Here is a 19,983-nt window from a genome sequence, read left to right as displayed (position 1 = left end):
CTCTCCATACATCTCTATTATAATCTCCTGATATCTCCTCACATAATCTCCATACACATCCTGTCCTCTCCATACATCTCTACCCTAATCTCCTCACATAATCTCCATACACATCTCTACCCTAATCTCCTGATATCTCTCCTCACATAATCTCCATACACATCCTGTCCTCTCCATACATCTCTACCCTAATCTCCTGATATCTCCTCACATAATCTCCATACACATCCTGTCCTCTCCATACATCTCTACCCTAATCTTCTGATATCTCTCCTCACATAATCTCCATACACATCCTGTCCTCTCCATACATCTCTACCCTAATCTCCTGATATCTCTCCTCACATAATCTCCATACACATCATGTCCTCTCCATACATCTCTACCCTAATCTCCTGATATCTCCTCACATAATCTCCATACACATCCTGTCCTCTCCATACATCTTTACCCTAATCTCCTGATATCTCTCCTCACAATCTCCATACACATCCTGTCCTCTCCATACATCTCTACCCTAATCTCCTGATATCTCTCCTCACATAATCTCCATACATCTCTACCCTAATCTCCTGATATCTCACACAATCTCCATACACATACTGTCCTCCCCCATACAGCTCTACCCTAATCTCCTGATATCTCTCCTCACATAATCTCCATACACATCCTGTCCTCTCCATACATCTCTACCCTAATCTCCTGATATCTCCTCACATAATCTCCATACACATCCTGTCCTCTCCATACATCTCTACCCTAATCTCCTGATATCTCTCCTCACATAATCTCCATACACATCTCTACCCTAATCTCCTGATATCTCCTCACATAATCTCCATACACATACTGTTCTCTCCATACATCTCTACCCTAATCTCCTGATATCTCCTCACATAATCTCCATACACATCCTGTCCTCTCCATTCATCTCTACCCCAATCTCCTGATATCTCCACATATAATCTCCATACATCTCTACCCTAATCTCCTGATATCTCCTCACATAATCTCCATACACATCCTGTCCTCTCCATACATCTCTACCCTAATCTCCTGATATCTCTCCTCACATAATCTCCATACACATACTGTTCTCTCCATACATCTCTACCCTAATCTCCTGATATCTCCTCACATAATCTCTATACACATCCTGTCCTCTCCATACATCTCTACCCTAATCTCCTGATATCTCCTCACATAATCTCCATACACATACTGTCCTCTCCATACATCTCTACCCTAATCTCCTGATATCTCCTTACATAATCTCCATACACATCCTGTCCTCTCCATACATCTCTACCCTAATCTCCTGATATCTCCTCACATAATCTCCATACACATCCTGTCCTCTTCATACATCTCTACCCTAATCTCCTGATAGCTCCCATCATGGTTGTATAGTAGATATTGGCCCTCATTTACTTGTTTTGTCGATTTTTTTTGGCGCTTCTTTGTCTGCGCCATGTGGCAGACATCGTGCGCCAGTCTGCGACACGATGCAACATTTTTTCCCGACAGACCCGATGTGGATTCTCCCAAACCCGAAAAAGGGGCGTAACCCGACATTTCTGAGCTTTCCCACGTATTTATAAAGGTTTCCAACCCGAATTTGTTGAATTGTTGTGGATTTTTCCCGACAACTCAGAGGAGTTGGAAACCAAAACCAACAAAACCCACGTGCGACAAACAGGATGCGACATAATAATGAATATCAGGGGAAAAAAGCAGTCGGGTAAGAAAGCAACATAGACTTACAACCCGATTTTCTAAGTAAATGAGGGCCATTGATGTTGTCTTCTCATCCTCCCCCATGTTTTTCTCTTCTCTCGTTTTATGTACACAGCTCCGGTCACCTTCACAGGGCTGATGTTTAGGAAACAATGAACTGGTAAGTGGTGGCCCCGGGCCCCTCCATCCGCTCTGTACTGGGTGTGGACAGGGCTGGGACTGTGATACAATGAGGTCCCAGTATAACCAGTGTTCCCAGCATATAATCCAGCCCTCTGACTTCTCTTGTATCAGACACAATTCACATTATATTCTCTATATATACAGACGGCAGCCACAGATCTGTCACATGATGGACACCGACCATGTCACACCTGGGCAGTGAGAACAGGTGATGGAGGGGGGGGAGCTTGACTCACAGGAAGCCCCTCCCCCTGCCCCAGGTCTGCAGGAGCTCCGCAGTCACATCAGTACAGTGCAGGGACCTGCTGAGCGTCACAATGAAGAGCATCACCCTCATCATCTTCCTACAGCTCTGCTACATCCAGGAGTCCTGGGAAGGTGAGATTATATGTTCCCTCTAATGTGATATAATGCACCCTCTAATCTGATATAATGTACCCTCTAATTTGATATAATGTTCCCTCTAATCTGATATAATGTACCCTCTAATCTCATATAATGTACCCTATAATCTGATATAATGCTCCCTCTAATGTGATATAATGTACCCTCTAATCTGATATAATGCTCCCTCTAATCTGATATAATGCTCTCTCTAATCTGATACAATGTTACCTCTAATCTGATATAATGCACCCTCTAATCTGAGATGTTCCCTCTAATCTGATATAATGTTCCCTCTAATCTGAGATGTTTCCTCGAATCTGATATAATGCACCCTCTAGTTTTATATAATGTTCCCTCTAATCTGATATAATGTACCCTCTAATCTGATATAATGTTCCCTCTAATCTGATATAATGTTCCCTCTAATCTGAGACCATGTTCCCTCTAATCTGAGACCATGTTCCCTCTAATCTGATATAATGTACCCTCTAATCTGATATAATGTACCCTCTAATCTGATATAATGTACCCTCTAATCTGATATAATGTACCCTCTAATCTGATATAATGTACCCTCTAATCTGATATAATGTACCCTCTAATCTGAGACCATGTTCCCTCTAATCTGATGTAATGCACCCTCTAATTTTATATAATGTTCCCTCTAATCTGATATAATGTACCCTCTAATCTGATATAATGTTCCCTCTAATCTGATATAATGTTTCCTCTAATCTGATATAATGCACCCTCTAATCTGATATAATGCTCCCTCTAATCTGATATAATGTTCCCTCTAATCTGATATAATGTTCCCTCTAATCTGATATAATGTACCCTCTAATCTGATATAATGTACCCTCTAATCTGATATAATGTACCCTCTAATCTAATATAATGTACCCTCTAATCTGTTATAATGTACCCTCTAATCTGATATAATGTACCCTCTAATCTGATATAATGTACCCTCTAATCTAAGACCATGTTCCCTCTAATCTGATATAATGTTCCGTCTAATCTGATATAATGTTCCCTCTAATCTGATACAATGTTCCCTCTAATCTGATAAATGCACCCTCTAATCTGATATAATGCACCCTCTAATCTGATATAATGTACCCTCTAATCTGATATAATGTTCCCTCTAATCTGATATAATGTTCCCTCTAATCTGATATAATGTTCCCTCTAATCTGATATAATGTTCCCTCTAATCTGAGACCATGTTCCCTCTAATCTGATATAATGTACCCTCTAATCTGATGTAATGTTCCCTCTAATCTGATACAATGTTCCCTCTAATCTGATATAATGTTCCCTCTAATCTGATATAATGTTCCCTCTAATCTGATATAATGTTCCCTCTTATCTGATATGTTTCCTCTAATCTGATATAATGTTCCCTCTAATCTGATATAATGTTCCCTCTAATATGAGATGCTTCCTCTAATCTGATACAATGTTCCCTCTAATCTGATATAATGCACCCTCTAATCTGATATAATGCACCCTCTAATCTGATATAATGTACCCTCTAATCGGATATAATATACCCTCTAATCTGATATAATGTTCCCTCTAATCTGATATAATGTTCCCTCTAATCTGATATAATGTTCCCTCTAATCTGAGACCATGTTCCCTCTAATCTGATATAATGTACCCTCTAATCTGATATAATGTAATCCCTCTAATCTGAGACCATGTTCCCTCTAATCTGATATAATGTACCCTCTAATCTGATACAATGTTCCCTCTAATCTGATATAATGCTCCCTCTAATCTCATATGTTTCCTCTAATCTGATACAATGTTCCCTCTAATCTGATATAATGTTCCCTCTAATCTGATATAATGTACCCTCTAATCTGATATAATGCTCCCTCTAATCTGATATGTTTCCTCTAATCTGATATAATGTTCCCTATAATCTGATATAATGTACCCTCTAATCTGAGACCATGTACCCTCTAATCTGAGACCATGTACCCTCTAATCTGATATAATGTTCCCTCTAATCTGATATAATGTTCCCTCTAATCTGACATAATGTTACATCTAATCTGATATAATGCTCCCTCTAATCTGATATAATGCTCCCTCTAATCTGATATAATGTAACCTCTAATCTGATATAATGTTCCCTCTAATCTGATATAATGCACCCTCTAATCTGATATAATGCACCCTCTAATCTGATATAATGTACCCTCTAATCGGATATAATATACCCTCTAATCTGATATAATGTTCCCTCTAATCTGATATAATGTTCCCTCTAATCTGATATAATGTTCCCTCTAATCTGAGACCATGTTCCCTCTAATCTGAGACCATGTTCCCTCTAATCTGAGACCATGTTCCCTCTAATCTGATATAATGTACCCTCTAATCTGATATAATGTACCCTCTAATCTGATATAATGTACCCTCTAATCTGATATAATGTACCCTCTAATCTGAGACCATGTTCCCTCTAATCTGATATAATGTACCCTCTAATCTGAGACCATGTTCCCTCTAATCTGATATAATGTACCCTCTAATCTGATATAATGTTCCCTCTAATCTGATATGTTTCCTCTAATCTGATATGTTTCCTCTAATCTGATATGTTTCCTCTAATCTGATATAATGCTCCCTCTAATCTGATAATGTTCCTTATAATCTGATATAATGCTCCCTCTAATCTGATATAATGTAACCTCTAATCTGATATAATGCACCCTCTAATCTGATATAATGCACCCTCTAATCTGATATAATGTACCCTCTAATCGGATATAATGTACCCTCCAATCTGATATAATGTTCCCTCTAATCTGATATAATGTTCCCTCTAATCTGATATAATGTTCCCTCTAATCTGAGACCATGTTCCCTCTAATCTGATATAATGTACCCTCTAATCTGATATAATGTACCCTCTAATCTGATATAATGTACCCTCTAATCTAATATAATGTACCCTCTAATCTGATATAATGTACCCTCTAATCTGATATAATGTACCCTCTAATCTGAGACCATGTTCCCTCTAATCTGATATAATGTTCCCTCTAATCTGAGACCATGTTCCCTCTAATCTGAGACCATGTTCCCTCTAATCTGATATAATTTACCCTCTAATCTGATATAATGTACCCTCTAATCTGATATAATGTACCCTCTAATCTGATATAATGTACCCTCTAATTTTATATAATGTTCCCTCTAATCTGATATAATGTACCCTCTAATCTGATATAATGTTCCCTCTAATCTGATATAATGTTCCCTCTAATCTGAGACCATGTTCCCTTTAATCTGATATAATGTACCCTCTAATCTGATATAATGTACCCTCTAATCTAATATAATGTTCCCTCTAATCTGATATAATGTTCCCTCTAATCTGAGACCATGTTCCCTCTAATCTGATATAATGTACCCTCTAATCTGATATAATGTTCCCTCTAATCTGATATAATGTTCCCTCTAATCTGAGACCATGTTCCCTCTAATCTGATATAATGTACCCTCTAATCTGATATAATGTACCCTCTAATCTGATATAATGTACCTTCTAATCTGATATAATGTACCCTCTAATCTGAGACCATGTTCCCTCTAATCTGATATAATGCACCCTCTAATTTTATATAATGTTCCCTCTAATCTGATATAATGTACCCTCTAATCTGATATAATGTTTCCTCTAATCTGATATAATGCACCCTCTAATCTGATATAATGCTCCCTCTAATCTGATATAATGTTCCCTCTAATCTGATATAATGTTTCCTCTAATCTGATATAATGTACCCTCTAATCTGATATAATGTACCCTCTAATCTAATATAATGTACCCTCTAACCTGATATAATGTACCCTCTAATCTGATATAATGTACCCTCTAATCTGATATAATGTACCCTGTAATCTGAGACCATGTTCCCTCTAATCTGATATAATGTTCCCTCTAATCTGATATAATGCACCCTCTAATCTGAGACCATGTTCCCTCTAATCTGATATAATGTACCCTCTAATCTGATATAATGTACCCTCTAATCTGATATAATGTACCCTCTAATCTAATATAATGTTCCCTCTAATCTGATATAATGTTCCCTCTAATCTGAGACCATGTTCCCTCTAATCTGATATAATGTACCCTCTAATCTGATATAATGTTCCCTCTAATCTGATATAATGTTCCCTCTAATCTGATATAATGTTCCCTCTAATCTGAGACCATGTTCCCTCTAATCTGATATAATGTACCCTCTAATCTGATATAATGTTTCCTCTAATCTGATATAATGTTTCCTCTAATCTGATATAATGCTCCCTCTAATCTGATAATGTTCCTTATAATCTGATATAATGCTCCCTCTAATCTGATATAATGTAACCTCTAATCTGATATAATGCACCCTCTAATCTGATATAATGTTCCCTCTAATCTGATATAATGTTCCCTCTAATCTGATATAATGTTCCCTCTAATCTGAGACCATGTTCCCTCTAATCTGATATAATGTACCCTCTAATCTGATATAATGTTTCCTCTAATCTGATATAATGTTTCCTCTAATCTGATATAATGCTCCCTCTAATCTGATAATGTTCCTTATAATCTGATATAATGCTCCCTCTAATCTGATATAATGTAACCTCTAATCTGATATAATGCACCCTCTAATCTGATATAATGCACCCTCTAATCTGATATAATGTACCCTCTAATCGGATATAATGTACCCTCCAATCTGATATAATGTTCCCTCTAATCTGATATAATGTTCCCTCTAATCTGATATAATGTACCCTCTAATCTGAGACCATGTTCCCTCTAATCTGATATAATGTACCCTCTAATCTGATATAATGTACCCTCTAATCTAATATAATGTACCCTCTAATCTGATATAATGTACCCTCTAATCTGATATAATGTACCCTCTAATCTGATATAATGTACCCTCTAATCTGAGACCATGTTCCCTCTAATCTGATATCATGTTCCCTCTAATCTGATATAATGTTCCCTCTAATCTGATATAATGCACCCTCTAATTTTTTATAATGTTCCCTCTAATCTGATATAATGTACCCTCTAATCTGATATAATGTTCCCTCTAATCTGAGACCATGTTCCCTCTAATCTGAGACCATGTTCCCTCTAATCTGATATAATGTACCCTCTAATCTGATATAATGTACCCTCTAATCTGATATAATGTACCCTCTAATCTGATATAATGTACCCTCTAATTTTATATAATGTTCCCTCTAATCTGATATAATGTACCCTCTAATCTGATATAATGTTCCCTCTAATCTGATATAATGTACCCTCTAATCTGATATAATGTTCCCTCTAATCTGATATAATGTACCCTCTAATTTTATATAATGTTCCCTCTAATCTGATATAATGTTCCCTCTAATCTGATATAATGTTCCCTCTAATCTGATATAATGTACCCTCTAATCTGATATAATGTTCCCTCTAATCTGATATAATGTTCCCTCTAATCTGAGACCATGTTCCCTCTAATCTGATATAATGTACCCTCTAATCTGATATAATGTACCCTCTAATCTGAGACCATGTTCCCTCTAATCTGATATAATGTTCCCTCTAATCTGATATAATGCACCCTCTAATTTTTTATAATGTTCTCTCTAATCTGATATAATGTACCCTCTAATCTGATATAATGTTCCCTCTAATCTGAGACCATGTTCCCTCTAATCTGAGACCATGTTCCCTCTAATCTGAGACCATGTTCCGTCTAATCTGATATAATGTACCCTCTAATCTGATATAATGTACCCTCTAATCTGATATAATGTACCCTCTAATCTGATATAATGTACCCTCTAATTTTATATAATGTTCCCTCTAATCTGATATAATGTACCCTCTAATCTGATATAATGTACCCTCTAATCTGAGACCATGTTCCCTCTAATCTGATATAATGTACCCTCTAATCTGATATAATGTACCCTCTAATCTGAGACCATGTTCCCTCTAATCTGATATAATGTACCCTCTAATCTGAGACCATGTTCCCTCTAATCTGATATAATGTTCCCTCTAATCTGATATAATGTACCCTCTAATCTGATATAATGTTCCCTCTAATCTGAGACCATGTTCCCTCTAATCTGAGACCATGTTCCCTCTAATCTGAGACCATGTTCCCTCTAATCTGATATAAAGTACCCTCTAATCTGATATAATGTACCCTCTAATCTGATATAATGTACCTTCTAATCTGATATAATGTACCCTCTAATCTGAGACCATGTTCCCTCTAATCTGATATAATGTTCCCTCTAATCTGATATAATGCACCCTCTAATTTTATATAATGTTCCCTCTAATCTGATATAATGTACCCTCTAATCTGATATAATGTTTCCTCTAATCTGATATAATGCACCCTCTAATCTGATATAATGCACCCTCTAATCTGATATAATGCACCCTCTAATCTGATATAATGCTCCCTCTAATCTGATATAATGTTCCCTCTAATCTGATATAATGTTTCCTCTAATCTGATATAATGTACCCTCTAATCTGATATAATGTACCCTCTAATCTAATATAATGTACCCTCTAACCTGATATAATGTACCCTCTAATCTGATATAATGTACCCTCTAATCTGATATAATGTACCCTGTAATCTGAGACCATGTTCCCTCTAATCTGATATAATGTTCCCTCTAATCTGATATAATGCACCCTCTAATTTTATATAATGTTCCCTCTAATCTGATATAATGTACCCTCTAATCTGATATAATGTTCCCTCTAATCTGATATAATGTTCCCTCTAATCTGAGACCATGTTCCCTCTAATCTGATATAATGTACCCTCTAATCTGATATAATGTACCCTCTAATCTGATATAATGTACCCTCTAATTTTATATAATGTTCCCTCTAATCTGATATAATGTACCCTCTAATCTGATATAATGTTCCCTCTAATCTGAGACCATGTTCCCTCTAATCTGATATAATGTACCCTCTAATCTGAGACCATGTTCCCTCTAATCTGATATAATGTACCCTCTAATTATATATAATGTTCCCTCTAATCTGATATAATGTACCCTCTAATCTGATATAATGTACCCTCTAATCTGATATAATGTACCCTCTAATCTGATATAATGTACCCTCTAATCTGAGACCATGTTCCCTCTAATCTGATATAATGTACCCTCTAATCTGAGACCATGTTCCCTCTAATCTGATATAATGTTCCCTCTAATCTGATATAATGCACCCTCTAGTTTTATATAATGTTCCCTCTAATCTGATATAATGTTCCCTCTAATCTGAGACCATGTTCCCTCTAATCTGATATAATGTACCCTCTAATCTGATATAATGTACCCTCTAATCTGATATAATGTACCCTCTAATCTGATATAATGTACCCTCTAATCTGATATAATGCACCCTCTAATTTTATATAATGTTCCCTCTAATCTGATATAATGTACCCTCTAATCTGATATAATGTTCCCTCTAATCTGATATAATGCTCCCTCTAATCTGATATAATGTTCCCTCTAATCTGATATAATGCACCCTCTAATTTTATATAATGTTCCCTCTAATCTGATATAATGTACCCTCTAATCTGATATAATGTTCTCTCTAATCTGATATAATGCTCCCTCTAATCTGATATAATGTTCCCTCTAATCTGATATAATGTTTCCTCTAATCTGATATAATGCTCCCTCTAATCTGATAATGTTCCTTATAATCTGATATAATGCTCCCTCTAATCTGATATAATGTTCCACCTGTGGTTTCTCCCTCATAACGTTCGTCCTTTTCTCTTCTAGCTTCAGCGTCTAATGAGACAGTGGAGAGTTTGCTGCAGTGTCCAGGTGAGCGCCCCCTCTGTCCAGCCCCGGGAATCCTCCTCGGTCTCATGTCCCTAAATAGGAAAAATAAAAAAGCAACAGATCTGTTCCCAATCATATCCAAGAATTGTGGCGATTTACCCCATCAGTCCCTGAACAGCTCAAGGGGTTAATAACATATCACAACAATATCAGTGGGAGTCCAGAGCAGAAATCCGCTCAGAAAATCCACACTGTGAATGGGCCCTTAGGGTCCCTAAGGATTTTCTGAGCGGAATTCTCTTGGGAGAGGGAAGAAGAATCATAGATACAGCACTAGCGGCCATCTTACATTGGCGATTGGGGAGGAGTCTCATGTACAGCACTGGCGGTCATCTTACATTGGCGATTGGGGAGGAGTCTCATGTACAGCACTGGCGGTCATCTTACATTGGCGATTGGGGAGGAGTCTCATGTACAGCACTGGCGGTCATCTTACATTGGCGATTGGGGAGGAGTCTCATGTACAGCACTGGTGGTCATCTTACATTGGCAAGTGTGGAGGAGGCTCGTAGATACAGCACTGGCATCCATCTAATATAGGCAAGCAGGAAGCAGGCTCGTAAACACAGCACTAGCGGCCATCTTACTTTGGAGATTGGGCAGGAGGCTCGTAGATAGATACAGCACTGGCGGTCATCTTACATTGGCGATTGGGGAGGAGTCTCATGTACAGCACTGGCGGTCATCTTACATTGGCGATTGGGGAGGAGTCTCATGTACAGCACTGGCGGTCATCTTACATTGGCGATTGGGGAGGAGTCTCATGTACAGCACTGGTGGTCATCTTACATTGGCAAGTGTGGAGGAGGCTCGTAGATACAGCACTGGCATCCATCTAATATAGGCAAGCAGGAAGCAGGCTCGTAAACACAGCACTAGCGGCCATCTTACTTTGGAGATTGGGCAGGAGGCTCGTAGATAGATACAGCACTGGCGGCCATCTTACATTGGCTTGTGTGGAGGAGGCTCATAGATACAGCACTGGCGGCAAGCAGGGAGGAAGCTCGTAAACACAACACTAGCGGCCATCTTACTTTGGAGATTGGGGAGGAGGCTCGTAGATACAGCACTGGCGGCCATCTTACATTGGCTTGTGTGGAGGAGGCTTGTAGATACAGCACTGGTGGCCATCTTACATTGGTAAGGAGGGAGGAAGCTCGTAAACACAGCATTAGCGGACATCTTACTTTGGAGATTGGGGAGGAGTCTCATATGTACAGCACTGGCGGCCATCTTACATTGGAGAGTGTGGAGGAGGCTCGTAGATACAGCACTGTTGGCTTTCTTACATTGGTGAGTGGAGAGGACGGGACCCCAACGCTCACACTGAGAGTCTACCGGTAGACGACACGCACTCCATTTATTTCTATGGGATCGCCGACAAGATTTGAGAGCTGTACTCCCACAGAAATGAATGGAGTGCGTACCGGGTCCCGCCCAGCGGTCGGACCCCCATGATCAGCTACTTACGTTGTTTTTAGCTGGAGATCTCCTTTAATACAGCACACTCATATCTAGCATTGCGCGTCTTGGCATGCTGGGAGTTGTAGTTTTGCAACAGCTGGAGGCATTCTGGTTGGGAAACGTTTGGCCTCATCCTATAAGTTTGGCACCGCCATGTTTCTCATTACATTCTTTCCTCCCTTTGCAGTGAACAGCGATTTCTGCGATGTGGCGAGTAACTGCTGCATGCCGGGGATGGACAGTTACGGCTGGATCGCCGCCGCCGTGGGCTGGGGCCTGTGGGTTTTTACACTAATCCTCATTTGCATTTGTCGAGTCATGGACCTGAGACCGAACGAGCCCAAATACATGGAGGCGTAAGAGGGTGAAACGCTCACACGGACTCGAAACGTGGGAAAATACGGAATCTATCAGCAAAAAAAAACGTCAGCGAGGCATTTATATATTTATGGCGTCTTAAGAAAACAACAAGATTTGAGGAACAATATAAGACTTTAACGGTTATCCTGGTCACGGATTGTGCACAAGAAAACAAAATGGCCGCCTTCTATTCCTCAGCCTGATGTATGAACACTGGACTTGTTGCCCATAGCAACCAATCAGAAATAAAACTAACAACTTGACTGGTTGCTATGGACAAAATCAGCGCATTGTCACTATGTGTGTTGCCCATAGCAACCATATTCTGCTCAGGTTAGGAAATAATTTTACTGGTTGCTATAGACAAAACCGGCATTGTTATTGTTACTAGGTGTGTTGCCTATAGCAACCATCAGGTTCCAGCTTTCACTTTCAGTTCATATACAACCACTTCCCCCTAAATACAGGAAGCAGAGGGGTTCAACCAATCAGGTTCCAGCTTTCACTTTCAGTTCATATACAGCCACTCCCCACTACAGGCAGGAAGCAGAGGGATTCAACCAATCAGGTTCCAGCTTTCACTTTATATACAGCCACTCCCCACTACAGACATGAAGCAGAGGGGTACAACCAATCAGGTTCCAGCTTTCACTTTCAGTTCACATACAGCCACTCCCCACTACAGACAGGGAGCAGAGGGGTTCAACCAATCAGGTTCCAGCTTTCACTTTCAGTTCATATACAGCCACTCAGAAAGGAAGCAGAGAGGTTCAACCAATCAGGTTCCAGCTTTCACTTTCAGTTCATATACAGCCACTCCCCACTACAGACAGGGAGCAGAGGGGTTCAACCAATCAGGTTCCAGCTTTCACTTTCAGTTCATATACAGCCACTCAGAAAGGAAGCAGAGGGGTTCAACCAATCAGGTTCCAGCTTTCATTTTCCCACAGAAGATGATTGAATTGGTTGATATCTTTTATGTCCTGTCTGTATGTGAGGGGAGGGGAAGGGGGGGGGGAGTGGCCAAAAATTAACCAATCAGGTTCCATTTTCTAAGCTGCACTGGAAAAATGAAACTTGGACTCTGGTTGGTTGCTATGAGCAATAACATCGCTTTTCAGTCTTCATGGGTGAGGCCTACGATTTACCCCAGTTTCGGCCATTTTATGACGCTACTAACAAGGAGGGCGGCCATTTTAGAGAGTCGAATTTAACGCAAATATAGCGGACCAATTCTCTATGTACAAAACGGTCATAGAAATAAGCGATAGGCACGATGTTACCTCACGCCTCAAAGGGGTTCATAGGCTGTAATGACCACAAAATGGCCGCCAGCCAGGGTGCCTCCAGCTGTTGCAAAACTACAACTCCCAGCATGCCTGGACAGCCGTTGGCTGTCCGGGCATGCTGGGAGTTGTAGTTTTGCAACAGGTGGAGGCACCCTGGTTGGGAAACACTGCCCTTAACGAGGCTATACAGGATAAGAAAAACAGCGCCACCCCTGTCCTCAGGTTGTGTGCGATATTGCAGCGAATTAAGCGAAATTGCAATACCGCACAGGACAGGGGTGGCGCTGTTTTTTAATTAATTTTTTTTTTTTTTTTTTTTCACATTTACAATTTTGCCACCATCTTGTACAAATTCAGGAAATAAAATCTAAATTCAAAAATTTTTTTTTAATTACTTTATTGGTTTAGAACATGCACCAGTGACACAACCAACAATTCCCATCCAAGAGCGCCCCCCGCTACGGACCCCCCACACTACGTGCACATCGTAAAAAAATAAAATAAAAAAAATTAACAATAAAAAATAAAATTAAAACACAACAACAAAACAAAAAAATTGAGGTCACAGCAAATGTCGTCCCCCGGGAAACCGGAACCGGCCGGAGTAGAGGGACATCTATATACAGCACTGCGGGGCCCGCAACACCACACACAAACTCCAGGGGGCCCCGCACACAACAACAGTCCACGGATTAACCCCTTCCCGGCCCGATAGACCCGCACACCGGACCGCGAAGGGGCGAACGACACTGAACACGGTGCAGAGATTATTCGAAGTCGGACGTCCATTTCTATTTCAATTTCGTCCAAGTTTGTTCAAAAAGTTTTGAAATTTTTTTTTTCCTCAAAAATTTCCCCTCGAAAAAACGTTAATAGTAAAGTGTCTATTTGCCGATATCGGTGAGAAAACGGCCACCGGATCTACGCGCTCGGAGGTGCGCCATATATTGCTGGGCTGAAAAAGCACCTTAAGTTAACTCCTTTACTGCCAGATGGGTCAGAAACATCAATCTTTGTGTTTGTTCTCAGGGTCACCTACAGGGAGGAAGTAGGTACTACACCCCCAATCTACTCTTTGGGTCACCTACAGGTAGGAAGTAGGTACTACACCCCCAATCTGCTCTTACGACCACCTATAGGTAGTTAGTAGGTACTACACCCCCAATTTACTCTTAGGGTCAGCTTTAGTAGTAACCACACCCAAATCTGAATTTAGGGTCACCTACAGGAAAAAAGATGTTACTACACCTCCAATCTGCTCTTACAACCACTTACAGGTAGTTAGTAGGTACTACATTCACCCCAATCTGATCTTACAGTCACCTACAGTTAAGAGGTTACTACACCCCCCAATCTGCTCTTAGCATCACCTACAGGTAGTAATTTGTTACTAAACCCTTAGTCTCGCCTTTGGGTCACCTACAAGTAGTAACTACACCCCCAATCTGTTTTTAGGGTCACCTACAGATAAGTAGTTACTACACCCCCAATCTGCTCTTAGGGTCACCTACAGGTAGGAGGTTATTACACCCCCAATCTACTCTTAGGGCACCTACAGGTAGGAAGTAGGTACTACACCCCCCAATCTGCTCTCAGGGTCACCTACAGGTAATAAGTAGGTACTACACCCCCAATCTGCTCTCAGGGTCACCTACAGGTAGTAAATAGGTACTACACCCCCAATCTGCTCTTAGGGTCACCTACAGGTAATAAGTAGTCACTACACCCCCAATCTGCTCTCGGGGTCACATACAGGTAGTAAGTAGGTACTACACCCCCTGGTTTGCTCTTATGGTCACCTAGAGGAAAGAAGACATTACTACACCCCCATATGCTCTTAGGGTCATCTAGAGTTAGTAACTACACCCCAATCTGAACTTAGGGTCACATACAGGAAAGAAGACGTTACTAAACCTCCAATCTGCTACCTACAGGTGGTAAGTAGGTACTACACCCCCCATCAGCTCTTAGGGTCACCTGAAGGTATTAACTGGTTTCTACACCCCAAAATACTACATCCCATAACCTTTCAACAATAAGTCATTCAAGAGAACCCAAGAACTTCCTCCTTCGCTGCCATTACTCATCACCATACAATGTTTATGGATAAACGTCCAAGTGACAACCACAAACACGTCTCTGCCGCGCAGCACAATCTGCTCTGCTTCTCCCGGTACAACCTGAACCTACCGGACCCATCGCTGGCCTCGTGACTACATTCCTCATCTTCCCTTCCTCATCTTCCCTAAGACCCTTCTGTGCATTACAGACAATACTCATCCCCCATTCTGCAGTTTGTGGTCCCTGCACACCCCCTATTTAATATCTGGTCCCGGTTGCCCCTCTGACCCACGGTGCTGACCCCTCCGTCTAGACAGATGTCCGGTTATATCATTCTCTCGTATTTCATTATGTCAGTTTCCCCTTCTCCTGCCCCTCCCCTCTCTCTGGCTTCCATAGGAAGCGGACACTAAATCGGTGGCGGTGAAGCCCCTATCAGCTGTGGTAGGTGGGCACCACCGCCTGTTTCTGGGAGAGGCGCAGCAGTTCTTCCCGGATGGCCTTGATGAGGGAGGCGGAGGAGTGACCCGGGTGTATGTCCTCAGCGGAGCTGGAGGGGTAACAGATGGAGGGGGGCAGGTGTGAGCTGGGCTGCCGATTGGGGCCCCTGTTCACAGAGAACATCTGGGGGCCACTGTAGTCATGGGCTCCGTGTGTGTGACCCTGAAAAAAGGAAAGATTCAGAATTAGACGGGTGTCTCCATTTCACTGACAGAAAGAACAGACCAGTCATCACCAGGTCGTGTCACATAACCGGGAAAGTCGAAAGAGTCACCGTCTCCAGCGCGGCAGCAGCTTACCGTGTCCCGGTGTGCAGCGTTTCTAGGCGTTTCGTCTTCATGACCGTAGTATGAGGGCCAGCCGGGGCCAGAAGATGGCTGGACAGATCTACTGGGAGCCAATTCACTGGACTGCGCCCCCATACGACTTGCGATGCCCACCTGTGTCAGCTGATGGATTTGGGCGGAGCCTAAAAGGGAGATTGACAATTACAGCTTCTCTCCTCCTGCCATGGCTGATAACAGAGAACAATAGATTATATTCACCTGACCTACAGTCACCTCTCTCCTCCTGACATGGCTGATAACAGAGAATAATAGATTGTATTCACCTGTCCTACAGTCACCTCTCCTCTCCTGACATGGCTGATAACAGAGAACAATAGATTATATTCACCTGTCCTACAGTCACCTCTCCTCTCCTGACATGGCTGATAACAGAGAACAATAGATTATAATTACCTGTCCTACAGTCACCTCTCCTCTCCTGACATGGCTGATAACAGAACAATAGATATATTCACTTGTCCTACAGTCACCTCTCCTCTCCTGACATGGCTGATAACAGAGAACAATAGATTATATTCACCTGTCCTACAGTCACCTCTCCTGACATGACTGATAACAGAGAACAATAGATATATTCACCTGTCCTACAGTCACCTCTCCCCTCCTGACATGGCTGATAACAGAGAACAATAGATATCTTCACCTGTCTTACAGTCACCTCTCCTCTCCTGACATGGCTGATAACAGAGAACAATATATATATCCACCTGTCCTACAGTCACCTCTCCCCTCCTGAAATGGCTGATAACAGAGAATAATAGATTATATTCACCTGTCCTACAGTCACCTCTCCCCTCCTGACATGGCTGATAACAGAGAACAATAGATATCTTCACCTGTCTTACAGTCGCCTCTCATCTCCTGACATGGCTGATAACAGAGAACAATAGAATATATTCACTTGTCCTACAGTCACCTCTCCCCTTCTGACATGGCTGATAACAGAGAACAATAGATTGTATTCACCTGTCCTACAGTCACCTCTCCTCTCCTGACATGGCTGATAACAGAGAACAATAGATTATAATTACCTGTCCTACAGTCACCTCTCCTCTCCTGACATGACTGATAACAGAGAACAATAGATATGTTCACCTGTCCTACAGTCACCTCTCCCCTCCTGACATGGCTGATAACAGAACAATATATTGTATTCACCTGTCCTACAGTAACCTCTCCCCTTCTGACATGGCTGATAACAGAACAATATATTGTATTCACCTGTCCTACAGTCACCTCTCCTCTCTTGACATGGCTGATAACAGAGAACAATAGATATCTTCACCTGTCCTACAGTCGCCTCTCATCTCCTGACATGGCTGATAACAGAGAACAATAGAATATATTCACCTGTCCTACAGTCACCTCTCCCCTCCTGACATGGCTGATAACAGAGAACAATAGATTGTATTCACCTGTCCTACAGTCACCTCTCCCCTCCTGACATGACTGATAACAGAATAATAGATATAGTCACCTGTCCTACAGTCACCTCTCCTCTCCTGACATGGCTGATAACAGAGAACAATAGATATATTCACCTGTCCTACAGTCACCTCTCCTCTCCTGACATGGCTGATAACAGAGAACAATATATATATCCACCTGTCCTACAGTCACCTCTCCCCTCCTGACATGGCTGATAACAGAGAATAATAGATTATATTCACCTGTCCTACAGTCACCTCTCCCCTCCTGACATGGCTGATAACAGAGAACAATAGATATCTTCACCTGTCCTACAGTCGCCTCTCATCTCCTGACATGGCTGATAACAGAGAACAATAGAATATATTCACCTGTCCTACAGTCACCTCTCCCCTCCTGACATGGCTGATAACAGAGAACAATAGATTGTATTCACCTGTCCTACAGTCACCTCTCCTCTCCTGACATGGCTGATAACAGAGAACAATATATTGTATTCACCTGTCCTACAGTCACCTCTCCCCTCCTGTCATGACTGATAACAGAATAATAGATATAGTCACCTGTCCTACAGTCACCTCTCCTCTCCTGACATGGCTGATACCAGAACAATAGATTATATTCACCTGTCCTACAGTCACCTCTCCTGACATGGCTGATAACAGAGAACAATAGATTATATGCACCTGTCCTACAGTCACCTCTCCCCTCCTGATATGGCTGATAACAGAGAACAATAGATATATTCACCTGTCCTACAGTCACCTCTCCCCTCCTGACATGGCTGATAACAGAGAACAATATATTGTATTGATCTGTCCTATAGTCACCTCTCCTCTCCTGACATGGCTGATAACAGAGAACAATCTATATATCCACCTGTCCTACAGTCACCTCTCCCCTCCTGACATGGCTGATAACAGAGAATAATAGATTATATTCACCTGTCCTACAGTCACCTCTCCCCTCCTGACATGGCTGATAACAGAGAACAATAGATTATATTCACCTGTCCTACAGTCACCTCTCCCCTCCTGACATGGCTGATAACAGAAAACAATAGATATATTCACCTGTCCTACAGTCACCTCTCCTCTCCTGACATGGCTGATAACAGAGAACAATAGATATATTCACCTGTCCTACAGTCACCTCTCCCCTCCTGACATGGCTGATAACAGAGAACAATAGATTATATTCTCCTGTCCTACAGTCACCTCTCCTCTCCTGACATGGCTGATAACAGAGAACAATAGATTGTATTCACCTGTCCTACAGTCACCTCTCCCCTCCTGACATGGCTGATAACAGAGAACAATAGATATATTCACCTGTCCTACAGTAACCTCTCCCCTTCTGACATGGCTGATAACAGAGAACAATATATATATCCACCTGTCCTACAGTCACCTCTCCCCTCCTGACATGGCTGATAACAGAGAACAATAGATATCTTCACCTGTCCTACAGTCGCCTCTCATCTCCTGACATGGCTGATAACAGAGAATAGAATATATTCACCTGTCCTACAGTCACCTCTCCTCTCCTGACATGGCTGATAACAGAGAACAATATATTGTATTCACCTGTCCTACAGTCACCTCTCCCCTCCTGACATGACTGATAACAGAATAATAGATATAGTCACCTGTCCTACAGTCACCTCTCCTCTCCTGACATGGCTGATAACAGAGAACAATAGATATATTCACCTGTCCTACAGTCACCTCTCCTCTCCTGACATGGCTGATAACAGAGAACAATATATATATCCACCTGTCCTACAGTCACCTCTCCCCTCCTGACATGGCTGATAACAGAGAATAATAGATTATATTCACCTGTCCTACAGTCACCTCTCCCCTCCTGACATGGCTGATAACAGAGAACAATAGATATATTCACCTGTCCTACAGTCACCTCTCCCCTCCTGACATGGCTGATAACAGAGAACAATAGATATATTCACCTGTCCTACAGTCACCTCTCCTCTCCTGACATGGCTGATAACAGAGAACAATAGATATATTCACCTGTCCTACAGTCACCTCTCCTCTCCTGACATGGCTGATACCAGAACAATAGATTATATTCTCCTGTCCTACAGTCACCTCTCCCCTCCTGACATGGCTGATACCAGAACAATAGATTATATTCACCTGTCCTACAGTCACCTCTCCCCTCCTGACATGGCTGATAACAGAGAACAATAGATATATTCACCTGTCTTACAGTCACCTCTCCCCTCCTGACATGGCTGATAACAGAGAACAATAGATTATATTCACCTG

At 41.4% G+C, this 19,983-nt stretch overlaps 2 protein-coding genes across 7 annotated transcripts in view; one reads left to right on the top strand and one right to left on the bottom strand.

Annotated features, from left to right (window-relative positions):
- TMEM213 (transmembrane protein 213) overlaps positions 1 to 13,452 on the top strand; it is a 47,143-nt gene extending 33,691 nt beyond the window's left edge. For 3 of the 4 annotated variants that reach the window (XM_056517985.1, XM_056517986.1, XM_056517984.1), the window contains exons 2-5: positions 1,853 to 1,897; positions 2,065 to 2,298; positions 10,180 to 10,224; positions 11,894 to 13,452. In XM_056517985.1, coding sequence (XP_056373960.1) covers positions 2,238 to 2,298; positions 10,180 to 10,224; positions 11,894 to 12,066 — 279 coding nt within the window. In that variant the 5' untranslated portion in view covers positions 1,853 to 1,897; positions 2,065 to 2,237 and the 3' untranslated portion in view covers positions 12,067 to 13,452. The remainder of the gene's footprint in view (positions 1 to 1,852; positions 1,898 to 2,064; positions 2,299 to 10,179; positions 10,225 to 11,893) is intronic. The other variant, XR_008843281.1, reaches the window with a different exon arrangement.
- A 291-nt stretch (positions 13,453 to 13,743) lies between these two features.
- KIAA1549 (KIAA1549 ortholog) overlaps positions 13,744 to 19,983 on the bottom strand; it is a 69,010-nt gene continuing 62,770 nt past the window's right edge. For all 3 annotated transcript variants that reach the window (XM_056517967.1, XM_056517968.1, XM_056517969.1), the window contains 2 exons: positions 16,217 to 16,386; positions 13,744 to 16,079 (listed from right to left, as the gene is read on the bottom strand). In XM_056517967.1, the coding sequence (XP_056373942.1) occupies positions 15,852 to 16,079; positions 16,217 to 16,386 (398 nt within the window). In that variant the 3' untranslated portion in view covers positions 13,744 to 15,851. The remainder of the gene's footprint in view (positions 16,080 to 16,216; positions 16,387 to 19,983) is intronic.

The sequence above is a fragment of the Hyla sarda genome, chromosome 4 (genome assembly GCF_029499605.1).
Source record: "Hyla sarda isolate aHylSar1 chromosome 4, aHylSar1.hap1, whole genome shotgun sequence".
NCBI lineage: Eukaryota > Metazoa > Chordata > Amphibia > Anura > Hylidae > Hyla > Hyla sarda.
Note: the sequence above shows the minus strand (reverse complement) of the source record. Positions and strands in the feature narration are given on the sequence as shown.